This window comes from Leuciscus leuciscus, assembly GCF_965113295.1.
Source record: "Leuciscus leuciscus genome assembly, chromosome: 5".
NCBI lineage: Eukaryota > Metazoa > Chordata > Actinopteri > Cypriniformes > Leuciscidae > Leuciscus > Leuciscus leuciscus.
In genome coordinates, this window is record NC_138729.1 from 22,950,542 (window position 1) to 22,968,169 (window position 17,628).

General features: G+C 37.8%; 1 protein-coding gene across 4 annotated transcripts in view; it reads right to left on the bottom strand.

Moving 5' to 3' along the window:
• The window catches only part of LOC309499012 (arrestin domain-containing protein 3-like), a 23,323-nt gene extending 5,695 nt beyond the window's left edge, over nucleotides 1-17,628 (bottom strand). For 3 of the 4 annotated variants that reach the window (XR_014206093.1, XM_082170035.1, XM_082170033.1), the window contains exons 1-6: nucleotides 17,114-17,628; nucleotides 16,974-17,018; nucleotides 16,816-16,876; nucleotides 5,721-5,868; nucleotides 5,515-5,611; nucleotides 5,158-5,414 (exon numbers count right to left, since the gene is read on the bottom strand). Coding sequence is in view for 3 of the 4 variants with exons in the window: in XM_082170035.1 (XP_082026161.1) it covers nucleotides 5,158-5,414; nucleotides 5,515-5,611; nucleotides 5,721-5,868; nucleotides 16,816-16,876; nucleotides 16,974-17,018; nucleotides 17,114-17,372 (867 nt within the window). In the remaining variant the exon portion in view is untranslated. The remainder of the gene's footprint in view (nucleotides 1-5,157; nucleotides 5,415-5,514; nucleotides 5,612-5,720; nucleotides 5,869-16,815; nucleotides 16,877-16,973; nucleotides 17,019-17,113) is intronic. The other variant, XM_082170034.1, reaches the window with a different exon arrangement.

The following is a 17,628-nucleotide window of genomic DNA, read 5'->3' on the forward strand; positions in this document are numbered from 1 at the left end:
GTGTGTAGGCCTATTGGTTCTACCACATGTCCATTTACTTATGTTTTCATACACACTAAAACATACAATACTGATGTATTGACAGCACTAAAATGTACATTTATGTATTAATAACTTTACAGCCGTACAAATGTGTACAAATCCTTATTTATGAATATAAAAATCGTGGCATTAATAGAGAATGTGAAGCTGACGTCACACCGTGTTGGTTAAGCATCTTGTTTAGATGCCATATTAGGAAAACCGCGCTGCCTTTCTGCTAGTGATTTTAAAGCAGCACTCAGTAGCTTCGGGACTTCTTCGCTGTATTCTCGCTTTTTGCTCGCAGGTTTTTCTCTAGAGCTCCCCCCACAGTTTCGGAATAGATATTTGACAACACTGTTGTAAAAACACGTTGTTGATTCTGACACCAGAGGCTAGTAGATCAATGACATCAAAGCAGATCGGACGTTCTTTAAAACGTCTCTTCTTCATTCGGGTTCGGACAGCGTGAGGGAGCTCAATAATGACAGCATTTTAGCAGATTTCTTTTGGCTGTAAAGCAATTGTTTACATCGCGAGACCTGATATCACGCGAGACTTCCTGACGCAGCGGCTGGCGGCCCGCCGGCTCAAAGTTGCAAGTGCGTATTTTCCGCTCACGGGCACCAGGGGGGTGCGAAACGACCACCATTCAACCCGAAATAAGTAATATAACCATTCCAATGACTCCGAAGCTGTTCAGTTAAGGTAAAAAAAGTTACTTAGTTCACCTTTAAGGCAGTGTTTTGATTTTAAACCAAACAAAAAACAAAACTTTCAAAAACACTCAGCAATTTGATTATTTTATTGAGTGATAGGCAGTGGGTTTAATCAGAGACATTATTAATATTTTTGCTATCTGCCGTCTTCTTGTCGCCCCCTTAACCTGCTTTCCTTGTTTTTACACGTAGCAAAGGTGAAAAAAACGTATTACATTGTTCAGTTTTCTCCCTTAACAATGATATGAGTTACTTTGGCAATTCTGATGCAGCATGAATGACCTACAATGGCAACATTTTTCACAATCACGATAGAAATTCAAAACACTGCCTTAAATTCACTACCAATAAGGCAACAGGATCTTACTAATATGGGGTCTAAACAAGATAGTTACCCAGAAATCAATGTCAACTTCACATTCTCCATTTTGATTCTTTTGTATTAAATTGTCATATCAATGGCATTGTTTTCAGTCAAATTTATTAAAAGCAGTTAACATAAAAATGATTACATTTCACTCTGTTCTATGACTTCTGCTGCAAATTAGTTTTGATTACATTGTTAAACAAGATTACACTTTAAACCTTTAAAGGAACACTCCACCATTTTTTCATATTAAACTATGTTATTCCCTTAACTATCTCTGGCGCGCGGCGACACTTTGATAGCACTTAGCTTAGCCCAGTTCATTCATTAGGGACCAAACAGAGATGAAGTTAGAAGCGACCAAACACCTCCACGTTTTCCCTATTTAAATACAGTTACACGAGTAGTTACACGACCAAGTATGGTGACACAAAATAAAACGTGGCGCTTTTCTAAGTGGGTAAAAAGGATAACTATAATTTATGGCGGAATAGCACTTGGGAGCACTTCGACTCTGCGCAGTAAAAAGTCACTCCTGAAAAATCCTCTCCCCTCTCCCTCTCACTTCTGTCATTAGAACCAACGTGACTTTTTACTGCGCCGAGTCGAAGTGCTCCCAAGTGCTATTCCACGTTTTATTTTGTGTCACCATACTTGATCGTGTAACTACTCGTGTAACTGTATTTAAATAGGGAAAACGTGGAGGTGTTTGGTCGCTTCTAACTTCATCTCTGTTTGGTCCCTAATGAATGAACTGGGCTAAGCTAAGTGCTATCAAAGTGTCGCCGCGCGCCAGAGCGATTGAGTGCACGCACTGAGACGAGAGAGGTATGTATCAACTCGTCTTAGTTAAGGGAATAACATAGTTTAATATGAAAAAACGGTGGAGTGTTCCTTTAAAATGAATAGCATTTCTGTAATCGTTTAACCATTGTTTATCATGTAGCCTAATATTTATTCCATTTGCTGTTGGAAACAGGCATTTTCTCAGTATAGTCCTATGCTGTGACTGACAATAGAATCATATAATATACCAAAAACGTAAAATAAATTCACAAAATTAATCACTTTTATTTGTATGCTGGTGCTCTCTGCAGAGCCAAATTAAGTCCAGCTCCACCTTCTCTGGGTGTCATGGGTAGAGTGATAGAGCTATGGATAGGGTTAGGGAACACCTTCTAGTTCTCAGATCACAAAATCGCCGCCCCATGAAGCTTCACAACACGTTTTATGGCAGTGATATCAAATGCTCATTGGCTCTAACCATCTTTGCCACAGATTGTGACATGCCGCATTTTGGGTGATGTGCATTTGGAATGAGAAATGCGCACCTTCACAGAGTAGATTGGGAAAAGATTTTCAGCAACTAATATCTTAAATTCTGCTCCGTACCTCATACAAAACTGTTATATTCTGCTAGTGAGGACTGCGACTGCTTTTTTGAACTACTTTTGGTAGTTTTTGAAATTTTTACAATAAATTATTTAGGTCTTGTCTGTCTTATGTTTTTCTTTAAAACTGTACATATTTTTAAGAAATGGTTATGGGTAGGTTTAGAGGTAGGAGTAGGATTAATTGGCTCAAAATATCTTTTTGATGCTATATTGTTTCTAAATGTGTCAGTTAAATGTTGTCAACACATCCATATGGTTTCAGCATCTTTTAAACGTACAAAAATTTATGTTTTGCAGCTGTAAATGTTACGTATTAAAGGGGTCATATGATGCAATTTCTTGTTTTCCTTTTTCTTTAGTGTGTTATGTAGCTGTTTGTGCATGTATTAGATCTGCAGAGTTCTCAAACCCAAAGAGATATTCTTTGTAAAAGTTAAGGCTCAGCCACAACTTCCTAAAACACTTTGTTTAAACACGCCCCCACAAATCTATGTCAGTCTGTGGGAGAGTTTCATAACACCGGCCAAATGTATATGCAAAGAAAGAAGGCATAACTTTTATTCTCGCTGTATTGTTGCCGCCGCCGCCGGCGCTGCCATGTCATGGAGACGCTGTGTTTTTTGTTTGTTGCGAAAGCCAAACTACAAACTGTTTGGCCTTCCAAAAGAGGACACTATTAGAAAACAGCGGTTAAGCTTTATTTACAACATCGTTGCAGAACAGTACAACCAAAATATTTGACTCTGTGCTGCACATTTTTCGGAGGACTGTTTCCAGAGAGTACAAGTCTAGCTGTGCACAACGGCTGATTCTAAAGTTCCATCATTACATGTACAGTCTGGCGCTTCGGACTCACAGACACAGCCTGTAAGTATGTTTTCATATTTTAAGAATTTGCTACCGACTATTCAAATGCGAGTTTTGAGCAGTAAAGAGTAACGCTTATTTGTCTTTTCTACGATAAAAAATGCAGACATGGTTTTATGTTTACATAGTGTTCTCCCACAGTAACACGGTGCAACGCGTAAAAAGACAGTATAAGTCATTATAATCAGTAATTATGTCCCCAATGAAATAAAACCTTACCAAGTCAAGTCAAGTCACCTTCATTTATATAGCGCTTTTAACAATATAGATGGTTTCAAAGCAGCTTTACAGTGATAATAGGAAATTTAAGTAACAGAGATTGTTTTGGCTTTACAGCAGCTCTAGAATAAAGTTATTGTCCAGCTAAAGTTAGTTTTGATTGATTCGCTTCCGTTGCAAAGATCATTAGTTATTAACTTAGGGGCCGCTTACACAACACCGCTCTAACAGAAAACCCTTACTGCGCTCCGGCCTGCTTATTTGCACAACAACAGTGCCTGATGGCTCGAGAACGCAAGCCTTGAAATTGGTTCCAAGGTGCAGGCGCTGAAAAATGTTGAAAAACATTATCTCCGCGTAAGCTTCAAAAACGCAAATCTGTGAAAACGCTGACAGCGTGTCTATAGGTATGCGCGTTTGCATATATATGTGCACAGGCGAGTAGTCTTTCTTTACAAATTGACCCCACCAAATTACTTGTCTGGCCTTTTCATAATACAGAATTTTTTGTTGCTTCCGCATATGTGAACTGGAATCATTTTGACAACGTTTTAACTGTACAGAGGTAAAGGGAAGGGAAAGAGGCCTTCACAGGGGAGAGACTAGTTGACACTTCAGGACTGCGTTGTCATAGTGTCCAGGCGATACCACATCTGAATATGGCCTGGATCCGGTGGACTGCGATAAACCTCGGGAATAACAGAGAGACTAATATTAGCGTAGATGCCATTCTTCTTATGATGTAACGAGTACATCAGGTGTTATGGGAAGTGTTCACATACTGGTAAAGTGTTGCCTTACCAATCTGATATGTTCTGGTCCAGTCGCGTTGGCAAAGTTGATCGATCAGCTTGGTCATCTGCATTTTCTGGATCAGATTCGGGCTCGAATTGATAAGGTAGTGCCAACATTATCACCTGTCATTATTGCTTTGGGGAGCTGATGTTCCAAATATGGTAAGGGGGATGACATTTCCGTCACATTCGGGCCAATCACAATGCACTGGATCGCTGGCCAATCAGAGCACACGTGCTTTTAAGAACGATGAACTTTGTAAAAATCTACGCGTTTCAGAAAGGCGGGGCATAGAGGAGCAACAATAATGTACGGTATGTGTAAAATAATGACTATTTTTAACCTAAAACCACATAAACACATTGCATTAAACCAAATACACAAAATAATGTTCTTTTTAGAACCAACATATGACCCCTTTAATACCTATGTATTAACAATGAGACCTGGCAGGCCAATCTAATGTATTTGTTCATTTCATTGCAATTTTATGCACTGCACATTTGTTCATTGCACATCCTTCAGATGAGACGTAAAACCGAGGTCCTGACTCTATGTGGTCGTTAAAAATCCCAGGATGTCTTTCGAAAGAGTAGGGGTGTCGCCGCATCATCCAAGTGGATGCTGCACATTGGTGGTGGTGGTTGAGGAGATTCCCCCTTTCTATGTAAAGCGATATGAGTGCTGAGAAAAGCGCTATATAAATGTAATGAATTATTATTATTAATTATTATTAATTTTACTATTTGTTTTTGCTTTAGATGCTGAAACTCACCCTGAGTCTGTACTCAACCTTGAGGATCCTACAGTTTAGGATAGAGACGGTAAGGCTGGGAGGAATGGGCAGCACTTTGGTGATGGTTTTGCTTGAGTTCGGTTCGATAGGTTCCCCTTCCTCTTTAAAAAGGTCATGTGTGTGAAGTTTTCTCTTTCCTTTTGCGAAAAAACTGTGTTTTTCATACAGGCAGTATTTTGGCTTGATTGTACGGGATGAATTGTTCTGAACTTCAGCCAAAACTTTCAAGCCCTCTCCTGTAGTGAGACACAATAAGACACAATTATGTAAATTAAAATTACTTGATGACTTATCACTAGAAACTATGATTCTGATGTTATAATAATATAATTTTACCAAGGTAGTATCCCATTTTCTCAGTCTTTATGTTCATGGAGACACTCCCAAAGGAGAAGAGATTCATTTGTTCATCTTTGGTTCTGTACTGTGGTACCTAAACCAGACAAAACAAGTAAAAGAGAGGAAACTGAACCTTAAAACGTGGAACATATGGTATAGATTAGAAAGACAGTGCATGGGATTTTCAATAATGATAGTCTCACCATTAGTTGAGGATTGGACACATCAGGACTGGGGAAATAGAGAAACTCTGCTTTGGCTTTGCTAGAAATACGCATTGATCGGGATAGTTTTGTCTCCAAAGTATAGACAATTTTTCCAACTGAAGCTTTGAAAGTTGGTGGGAAGTGCCTAGAAGAAAATAATGCCATGTGTAAACACAGTAATTGTACAGCAGAAAGTAAAGTATCATTAAAAGGTAGAAATTCTTGAAAATAACATTGGCAAAAGTAATATTTATATTCAATATGTGCTATATGAGCCATTCAATTTACTTGGTACTGTATGAGCCATTCAATTAACTTAACGGTCAGAACAATGACATCTGCTGGTTGGGCAGTGCTCTGCATATGGACAATAATCATTGTGCCTATAAAATTATGTAAAAGACAAAAATATGGTTTAAAATATTGGATTGCTGCCCTTTGCATGTCTCTTGAACAATGTTATGTGCAATAAAAAAAAAAAAAAGCATTGTATCACCTCACTGGAGCACTAATGAATTCCCTGTAAGGACATCGTAATTGAGAAACACAAAAAGATCAAGTAGTGTAGTAGTCACTATAAAAGGTTGAAACCTTCTTCATTGTGGAACTTTGTATGGATTAATTAGTTGACCTCGTTGGACTTGGGTTGTACATTTTTGGGTTCTACAAAGCACAGGCAGTTGGGACTAGGACAATGACTGTGGATACATTTATGGATGGATTATTTCCAAGATGATGAATGAAACAGACTTGACAGAGGAAAGGCCTCGTAGTACGGGGAGAAAAAGTGATATGACTGCAGAGCGAAAGTACCTTTTCTGTGAATCCTTATTGAATATTCTCAATTGAAATGTTCATTTAAACATCTAAATCTAAATCTTTAGGCATATTGAGTTGAGATTTCGAAATAGAGAAATAAAAGGAACAAGATGTTGCTAATGAAAGAAAACTTTTAAAATTGAATCTCCTTGTACAGAGGAAACTCAGATTTTACTAGAAAATGTAATGGACACCATTGAAATGAAATAGATGCTCTTGGTGAAGCAAGTGAAATTAATGAAACTGTTTACAAACATTTGGAAACATTCAAAAACTGTTCACAGGCAACTGTGAAGGGTTTAATGAAAGATGATTGCAAGAAGGGAGTAGATCATTATGATTGGTTTGAACCAAAGTTAATTAATGTATTAATTAATTAATTAATTGCATCAGTTGGTGCACAGACTTGAACCAACCAGGCTTCAGTATTCAGAGAAAAACTGAGTTTTCCCCATACGCATCACATCAGCTACTGATGCAATGTGAGTGAACCATATCAAAAGGGAAATTTACAGTTCATCCCTCACTGCTATTTTGAAAAGGAAAACTGATATTTTAAAACAGGGATTATACCTGCTCCCAGATTGTTTTGATGGTGATTCCCTTCAGTATAGGTCACTCATCAAGTCTTTTGAAAGGGGTATAATAAAACAGGAAGTATAGATGGCAGGCACACAAGGAGGCAACCTAGAAATCTTGTCAATACATTTCTGCATATGGATCCGTATAACACCGTGTCCTAACCAGACGCGATGCAATAAGATTCCAGCGATAAATAATTTGACTGTCCACACCAGACGCAACGCGACTATGGGACACAATGTAGTCAATCAAAAATCACAGCCAATCAGAAGAGTGCGTGGGTTGGCTCTCTCGGCAAGCCAGCACTCTCACCGAAATGGATAAGTACATAATCAAATTCATGAATATTACACCATTTTACATTTACGAGTTACTGAAACAATCTGAAAAAAAGTTTCTAAAATAGAATCGTTGTGTGTTGCTGTCGCGGCTGGTTAGGACAAAAATTCTGATTAACATGGAAAAGATACCTTTTATCGCGTGTCGCGGCGTCGCATGTAGTTAGGACATGGTGTAAGGCCTATGAGGAAGCAAAAGGCAATTGAAATGGAATTTTGGAAACAGCACTAAGATATCAATATCATATGTCGACAAAGTACTGAAATTGACTACTATTCAAGGCTGAGGATGGTTTTGCTTTATGATCGTATCCTCTTTTTTGTGAAGATGTTGACTTATGAATGAACTAGAAATTCCATCAACCCTAAACTTGTATCTAAGGGCATTTTCACACTGGCAGTTTAGTTCGGAACGGGACACGGTTCGCATGAAAAATTGCTAATGTAAAAGCAGTCATGCGGACCCCGGTGTGCACCGGGGTACCGAACCCAAGACTACCTGAGGGAGGTGGTCTGAGTTCGGTTTCACTCGAGCTGTGCCGTGATTCGCATGAATGTGAAAGCAACACGGACTCGGTAGCATGCTTGTTCAGGAAGTAAAGTGCATTTTAGCCGATTATGATGTATTTAGTTAAAAAAAACACATAGGGATCATAGTGCTGATGATTTACCTGGGATACGAGCGAGAGTGAGCCTGCAATGAGCCTTCATTTCGCAATAGTTTTTTAATCGATATTTAGAAAAAATTATCAAAAGTTATGCACAAATCTGTAATGGAAACGCTAAAAGCGGTAACACAACAAACATGCATGCACCTAAAACACAATCATCCGTTTGTTTGTTTGTTTGTTTACAAAAGTCCTAACTGGCAGTTTTGCCTGTTATGGAATGTCTCACTATTTATGTCTGAGCCTAATGTTTAATATTTTTTTAAGTGCAATTTTGTTTACATCTATTTTATTTATTGTTTTTGGTATTTATTCAAGTGCATTTTTTTGTTAACAGAGACTGAGAGTCCATTGCTTTTATTGTTTTTGATTGTTTTGTTCATTTATTGTGGATATTTAAAATGTTTTCCATTTTCAGTGTTAAGTAGTCTTTAGAAATAAATGTTTATTGATCTTTGAAAAGGTGTACCTGCATTATTATGCCATTATCCTTATTTTAGATGAAAATGGTCTCAGAACGACAATATTATCGTTTATTGCAATAATTTCTTGGACAATTTATCGTCCAGCAAAATTTGTTATCGTGACAGGCCTACTGGGAACAATCACGCTCGGAATCGGACAGCAGCAAACGTGCCCAGTGTGAAGACGCCCTAAGTCACCCTTCAAGCTACGAGATCAGTGGAGAAAAATAGTCTATAAAATGTCTACACCAAACTGTACATGCAAGACAGTCTCAACAGAGCACACAACCACACAAGAACTCATCAATAAATGTCATCAATTGAGTGAAGTCAAAATAGCACAGTTAGAAGCAGACATTAGGGGCTTTCGCACCGGATAGTTCTAGGAACATAGTTCTAGGAACTAACCACCAGGATGGTTCCCCGAGAACTAATGGTTCCCCTAGGAACGTTTCCTGGTTGCATTCGCACCGCCAGTAGGAACTCTGAAGTGATGCAAGACACGCTTGTTGTTGTGACTTTTATTTTGACGGCGCTGAGAAACGACAGAGTCTGAGCAAATAAACAATGCTCGCATTCTCCGTGTTCATTAGTTTACGATCTGTCTAACAGTCCTAATTTGTTAGATATAACTATTATACATCGAAAGTAGACAGTAATGAAAAGTTATTCAATTTAAGAGGCCCATCTATCACTGTTTTCCATGTTCATAGAGTTAGTTTGTGGAGAAAATATATAGGCTATAATCTGTGTGTTTACACAGCCTTTTTAAAAAATGGCGGGTACTGGTGTTTCGCGTGCGTTCGGCCAATCAGAGTACACTAATGTCACAGATAGTTCCTATAGTGTTGTTTTAGACCCGACTTTTAAGTAGGAGCTAAATTAGTTCCTCCAAAAAGTTCTTAGAACTAAAATAGTTCCTAGTACCTGCAGTGCGACCGCGCCAAAATCCGTCTACTTTCGCCAATAGTTCTAGGAACTATGAAAAAGTTCCTCCGGTGCGAAAGCCCCTATTATATAGCTAATTGGAATACAGGGTGCGTACAGATACTGTAAAATGATATTCTAGGACTTTCAAGGACTTTTCAAGCACTACTTTTTGGTTTTTCCAAGGACTACTATGGAAGTAGAATAATGTCAAATGTTTTTGAAATAAAAAGCCTGTTGAATTGCACTACTTGAAAAAAAATAGGCATTGCATTAACCATGCTTGCATTTTAATGCATTGTATTTTTAGTGCTTACATTTTTATGGGCTGAAATTCAACATGGTTGAATATTTAAGCTGTGAATATTTCAATTAAAAACATTTCAAACACCTTTTCATTATTAAAAATTCAATAATCCATATTCACCTTTCATATTTCACTTCCAAAATATTCAAACTGTTTAAAAATACAACCAATAATATTCAACAAGCAATTTTCGGTCCATTTTATTTCGCTTTGCAAATTCGCTTCCACAAATTCAGTGGTTCAAATTCGACAGTAAATTCAACATTGACGTCCAGGAACTGCAGGAAAAGCAGTAGATTGCCGAGCATACTCTCTATCTGCTGTTAGTCGACCTCACCATCAGATGGTGCAAAAGCGCGTGTTGAAGACCAGCAACAGTTAGAACAAGTCATTCATTCATAAAACTCATTTACAGCAATGTAAGTGTATTTGTGATTATTATGACGGCTGTTTTATGTTAAATTCAGTGTCTTCACGGTTACTTTTCCTGTGTAGCCTAACGTTACATGCATCTTTCTCTACCGTGAACGAGATTATAATGTTATTCCCCGATGCGGATATACAGATCCAATGTTACATTTTTGAGGTTGACATATATTTCTCTTGGTTGTTTAGTTGCCTTAACTTTATATTGTGGATGTGCTGCATGCAGGCTATTAGGGTTTCCCTCAATACTTAAGGATTCCACTGCTGGACATATACAACGCTTAACGTAGCTTAATGGCCTACAGTGATGTAAAAGACCAAACTCGCAGGCAAGCAGATGGACTCAGAATAACGCGCAAAGCTTAATGCTGAGCGTTTCCCAGTGATAGACTGGCATAGAGATGGCTTGATGTTGGACATTCGCACATTTAGGGACCGTCTCTAAAGTGTATACGACTTTGGTGTACACGTTTCTAACTCCGATAGCATTTGAATAGAACGACTTACAGTCATAAAACCTACTGTAAAGTGTTCATGTAGTGTCAGGAATACTGCGCACCCTTTGGATTTTTGATATTTATTCAAATAAATTTAAGTTTGCTATTGAAGTTAGAAACGTGTATGCCAATGTTGTATGCAACTTTAGAGACGGTCCCTAAATGTGCTAATGTCCGATATCAAGCCAATTTTTACATTTAGTCATTTAGCAGACGCTTGTTTTATCCAAAGTGATTTACAGTTAAACTAACAATAGGAGGACAATATGCAAGTGCTGTGACAGTTGCTAATGCAATACACGTATGCATACTATATATATATATATATAGGCTATGTATGTGTTGATTTTATGCCAGTATATCACGAAACGCTCAGCATGAAACTTTGCGCGTTAAGTTCATATTCTGAGTCCATCTTCTTGCCTGTAGCCTATATAATAGCCTACAGCCTACTTCCCTAATAAGGTGCAAGATTGGTCTTTCATATCACTATCAACGGAAGGGAAATCCTTGAGTATGAGGTATTGAGGGAAACCGATTATAATCCTGTTCATGGTAGAGAAAGCTGATGACATGTAGAATACACAGGGAAAGTAACAATGAAGTTATTGAATGAAACATAAACACAGCTTTTGTGTGATTATCATCTTTTCCGCATATACTGACACAGATAATCATTTTCATTTTATGAATGAATGTCTTCGTCAGCAACAAGCGCTTTTGCACCATCTGATGGTGAGGTCGACTAACAGCAGATGGAGAGTATGCTCGGCAATCTACTGCTTTTCCTGCAGTTCCTGGACGTCAAGCTTGTATTTACTGTCGAATTTGAACCACTGAATTTGTGGAAGCGAATTTGCAAAGCGAAATAAAATGGACCGAAAATTGCCTGTTGAATATTATTGGTTGTATTTTTAAACAGTTTGAATATTTTGGAAGTGAAATATGAAAGGTGAATATGGATTATTGAATTTTTAATAATGAAAAGGTGTTTGAAATGTTTTTAATTTAAATATTCACAGCTTAAATATTCAACCATGTTGAATTTCAGCCCATAAAAATGTAAGCACTAAAAATACAATGCATTAAAATGCAAGCATGATTAATGCAATGCCTATTTTTTTCAAGTAGTGCAATTCAACAGGCTTTTTATTTCAAAAACATTTGACATTATTCTACTTCCATAGACTACAATCATCTCACTTAATATCTTTATTATCTTTTGAATTCTAAAAATAAATAAATAGGTAAATAGAAAAAAAAAAACACTAATAAAACAAAATGGTACAAATAAAGTGCAGCACATGCAATGGCTGTGGTAACTTTAACCATTAAAAGGATACTATGACAAAGATATTGTTTTCTTATTCAAGAAATTTTTATTCAAACAGACTTTTTGTCCCTTGATTTTTCAGAAGAATGAAATCTGTATCAAACACTTGAATATTTATTTGAGAAATATCACGCTTATAGCCATGTGAAATGGCTGTATATCAATGTGAAAAGATTGTTTTATCAATAAAATTAAACACTATTTTCTAACATAGCCTAGTGTCTTCCAATAATTCAAGCACTTTTCAAGCACCTTTTCAGAAATATGGCTGTTTTCAAGTGTTTTCCAAAACTTTCAAAAAGACCAATTCAAGTACTTCCGAGCACTATAAGCACCTTGTATGAACCCCGTTTACAGTCATGGCACATGGTAATGGGCATTATGCTGTTAAAACACCCTTAGGTTAGGTTGTAACTTGTAAATGGTCTTATGTAAGAGACTGCCTGTCAAACTGGAAAAAGGCATACATCCTTGGTTGTCAAATCTCTGAAGCAAATTTAATGTTGTCAGGTGGCACAACTGATATTTTTCAGGTGGTGCAACCATGTAAATTATTGTATACCATAATAGGTCAAAGTGAACAACTGGCTGATAACTAGATTGTGAATAGACTTTTTTTTGTCTTTAAAATTAATATTAGATGCTAAAGATACTAAATACCTGGCCACTAGAATGCAATAATTATAAATTAATGTGAATAAAATACACAATCACAAATGCCTTTTTTGAAGCTTTGTCATTGACTCCAGTTGTCATTGACAATTTACAATTTATGTCAACTGTGGAAAAATGTGTACAGCATCAACTAGCACAGCAGCTTGCCACTTCCCTGAAAAGTCTGTTTCAACAGAACAAACAATATCATGAGGAATGTCTTTTTTTAGAGGGCATGGTAGACATGCTGAAAGAACTCAAAAGGACATTAAACAAACAAAACGGAATTGAACTTCCTAAAAAAGAGAAGCCTAAGAGTTGTATTTGACTGCTCAGTATCCTTTCAAAGAGTGTCTCTGAATTGTAAACTCATCCAGGGACCAAACCTAACTAGCAACCTAATCTGTGTTCGGTTACACTTTCAACAAGAGCCAGTTGGAGGATTTCAAAGACTCTTTCTTTTCTGAAACCATAGAGACAATCAAGAACCACTTTTATGTAGACAATTGGTTAAAATCTGTGGTAATTGAAGCTGATGCGATTAAATTATGTAAAGAGCTTGAAATGGCCTGCTCAATGGGTGGTTTTCGTCTGCACAAATGGGTCAGCAACAGTAGAATGATGATAGCTTCCATCTTCCAATCAGACAGGGCTAAAGAAATAAAGGATCTTGATCTTGAGTCCAACAGTCTCCTGTAGAATTAATTCTTGGCATAAAGTAGTGCGTAGTAAGACAAACAAAAATTTGCAGTAAGCTTAAAGGGTCAGCCATGTGCATGAAGAGGAATTCTGTCAATTGTCTCGTCTGTGTATGATCCACTTGGATACATCACTCCATTAGTTTTTATTGCAAAGAATTATGCAAGCTGTAACGATTGGGAGCTGGAGAAAACAGGCAGAGGCAAGGATCTAATTGAAGGATTTTAATAAAGTAACTAAATAAACAAATATTGAGGAACACTGTGAACAAAGCAAAATTTTGCATCCGTGGACAGTCAACTCCCTGGATCTTAATCTCATAGAGCAGGGGTATCAAACTCAGTTCTTGGAGGTCCACTGTCCAGCAGTTTAGCTCCAACCCTAATTAAACAAACCTGAACCAGCTAAGGTACTGGATAACTAGAAACTTCCAGGCAGGTGTTTTGGATCTAGTTGGAGCTAAATTCTGCAACACAGTCGCCCAACAGGAGCAGAGTTTTGACACAGTGAAGCCGTGGTTCCCAACCAACCCGATCTCACAGCAATTCGTACGAATTTTACGAGGTGGCTAATTCGTACAAATTCATACGTCCTCACTCATACGAATTCTTACGATTTTTGCAAAATCGTACATATTTTACAAGTTGCCCAATTCGTATGAATTCGTACGAATGACCTACACCTGACCCCGCCCCTAAATCTACCCATCACATGGGTTTAGACAAATCGTACAAGTTCGTACGAGTGAGGTCATTCGAATTTGTACGAATTAGCCATCTTTTTCTCACTCGTACAAATTCGTACGAATTAGCCACCTTTTTCTCACTCGTACAAATACGTACGAATTGGTCGTGAGATAGCGTTGTTCCCAACCCTGGTCCTGGAGTACCCCCAGTACTGCACAAGCAGTTTATACCTCTCCCTAATCAAACACACCTGATTCAACTCATAAGATCATTAGTAAAGACTAAAGCCGCCTTTCCACTACACATGAGAAACGACAGCCGTTGGACCGGAAGTCATTCATTTCCGATGGAGAGTTGTACGGTAGCTGCGGGGAGTTCCGATCATATGCGTATGCAGAAAATTCGGATCCGATTTGAGCTTTGGATCTGTTGAAATATCTGAACTTCGGCGAATAGACCGTATGCGACCGGCCAACCGGATGTGATGTATTCCAATGTAGTCCAATCAAATCAGTGTACGCAAGTTCAGAATTATTAATACTTAAAAAAATAAATAATAATTATCCGAAACAGATAGCCTAATACTTAAAAAAATGCATGGAGAATAAAGGCTCTTGTTGTTGCACTCATTTACTGGAGACGCAAAAAGAAATAATAAAAGAAATTGCCGTGTACGATCGTAATGAAAGTTGCGTGCGACTGACACTAGGGGGCGAAATCCAGCAATCTTATGCAAATGTCGTGTGCAGTGCAAAGGCGGCTTAAGGCCTTGTCCACACGGAGACCCATTTAGCTGTATACGTAAACATTTTGTATCGTATTGGCGTTTCGTCCAGACGGATCCGGCGGATTCTTCTCCGCGTTTAGTGTATCTCTGTGGCAGAATTTCAGCGCCACATACTGGTCTGGCATGTAAACAATGCTGTGTTTACGGCAAAAAAATAAAAATTTAAATGAGGGAATAAAAAAGATCAGATAGGGAAAGCTCTGGCTTCGTGTGGATGTCGCCTAGTCCTCAGATGGGTGTGTTAGATTAGAGAGACATCCAAAAAGTGCAGTGTTGGGGGTAATCAAGGACCAGGGTTGGGAACCACTGCCATAGACAACCTGTGGTCAATCCTAAAAAAGGTAGGTCAGTAGATAGCCAGTAGATAAGCAGAAGTCCACAAATTGTGATCAACTAAGCACTAAAAGGGCAAGATTGGATCACCATCAGTCAGGATTTGGCCCAGAAGCTGCTATCCAGCATGCCAGAGCGAATTGCAGAGGTTATGAACAAGGGTCAACACTGCAAATATAGATTTTTTGCATATATTGAATATATTGTCAATAAAATTTTCCAGTATACCATAGAAACATGTAAAAATAAATCTACAAATACTGAAGCAGCAAACACAAAATGTATGCCACTGCCAACATCTGTACAAAACAAAACCCTGCAGATTGTGCATTATTTTGGACTTAAAACTAATGCACTCCTGAACTCAAGCACCTGGTTCAAGGGTCAGAAGTTTCGAGTGCCCTGAAACAAAAAGGCCTGACTTGATTTTACACGCATGCTAAAACACGCGAACAAAGCAATGATACAAATAAACATTTCTACTATTCTAATTGAAACTAATTAAACAGAGCTGTTGTATAGTTATTTAAATGAAAAGATATACTTCTTGGAAAGAAAACAAAGGAGATAGTTGCCAATGTAATTAGTACTAAGGTAAAACAAGAAACCCAAGTTTTGGTGGAAGCAAAAATGAAAGCTGTTAGAAAGCATGTGAATGTACAAACCCTTTCAACTGCTCAAAATAATAATAATAATAATAATAATTAATGTGCAATCACATTTTCATTCCCAAGTTGTACACCATACTTCTGCATTTTTCTGTTTGGCAGTGCCAGAAGATAATGATTTGTTTAGTGTTTTTGTTCTTGCAGTAGATACTCTAACTTTGTAGTATAACAAAAGATGTCAGACGTGTTAAGAAAAGTAGCCTTAGACCTTCCCCCCTTTTCCATATGTTGGAATAGATTATTGTAAAAAGAGATGATGACATCAAAAGGTACAGTGTTATTTATCTCCATGCCTTGCGATCCATGCGATGTGGACATTCTCTTTTTAGTGCCTGAGGCAGATCAGATCAGATCCAATTATTTGTTATAGGCTACTTAATAAATAATTCACAATACCCCTCACCCAACAAGTGTTAGATTTTCTGTGAAACTTCCCCCAAACTGAAACTAACATCCTGAGGCAGAACAATGCACTGGTTAACACAGCAGCAAGATAAAAGTGTATTAAGACCCCCACTTTTTTTATTTTTTTTATTTACTCTCACTTAATTCACTTTGAAACGCACAAATAAACCTTCTAATCCTATACATTACCACTTGAGAAATGCATATGCTAAACATGTTGTAGGCCTATCCCATTTTTCAATCTGATGGTTGTCTTTTTACATTGTTTTGCCTAGGTATTTATTCAAACTCTTTTGAATTTACGTTTTAGATTTGCATACTATTGTTAACCAAGATCACATTTCTTTATAACCAACGTGCAGGAGGAAGAACATTTCTGGATATTAAAACTTTTAAATGGGCTAAAGCAGTGTTCATTTGCATGTATTTAAGGAGCAAAGCAAAGGTTTTACTTTTACTTGAATGAACTTGTCGAAATGCAACAAACCCCGTAACTTACTGTCGAGGTAACTGAAGGGTGAATGGGTAAACGTGACGGCCTGGTGCCACAACCGAAGAATCTAACAAGTCAAAAATCAAAGCAGAGATCAGCATGTTTCAGATTAATTCTCAAAGCTCTTTTTGCAATATTCATCAAATATTCGCGACCAGACTTACACGGCTGTCCTGATGGATCTCTCAGCATCATCTCATGGTCATTACCTACAAGATCAAGTTACAGAACAAAATAAAGCTGGTTAAATCGACCTGATTTCTCCTAATTGTAACACAAAAAATACAACTGTAGTTCCTCCTACCATGTGTTTTGTTCTCCCGAACGAAAAACCTCTCCACGGAATAATACTTTTCCTTATCCGAGTAAACAACGGTGCTTTTGTGACGCTCCCTCCAGCAAACCTCTGCTTTCCCTTTAATTTTCACACTCAGCGACTGCATTTTCGTGTCCTTCGCTAGATCCAAAATGACATGTCCCGATATGAAATCCCCGCTAGAGAAGGTATTGTTCTGATTGATAGGACTGTATATAACAGAAATGTTTTTAACAGTGACGGACATTGCGTCTCCTGGTGCCAGTATCCGCTTCTGACGTTTGATCCTAATGGAATATCCCTTTATAGCTGTCAGGCACGCGCTTCCTGCAGGAAACTATATATAGGCTATAATAAGGCAGGTCCTGTCTATATAAAGTAAAACTGCTGAAAATACAAGAAACAAGCCATAAGGTCACATTAACAGCCTGCTGACCAAGAGATTGTGATCAGGCACAAATCTAGGCAGGGCTTCTAAAATTCTGCTGCATTAAAGGTTCCCA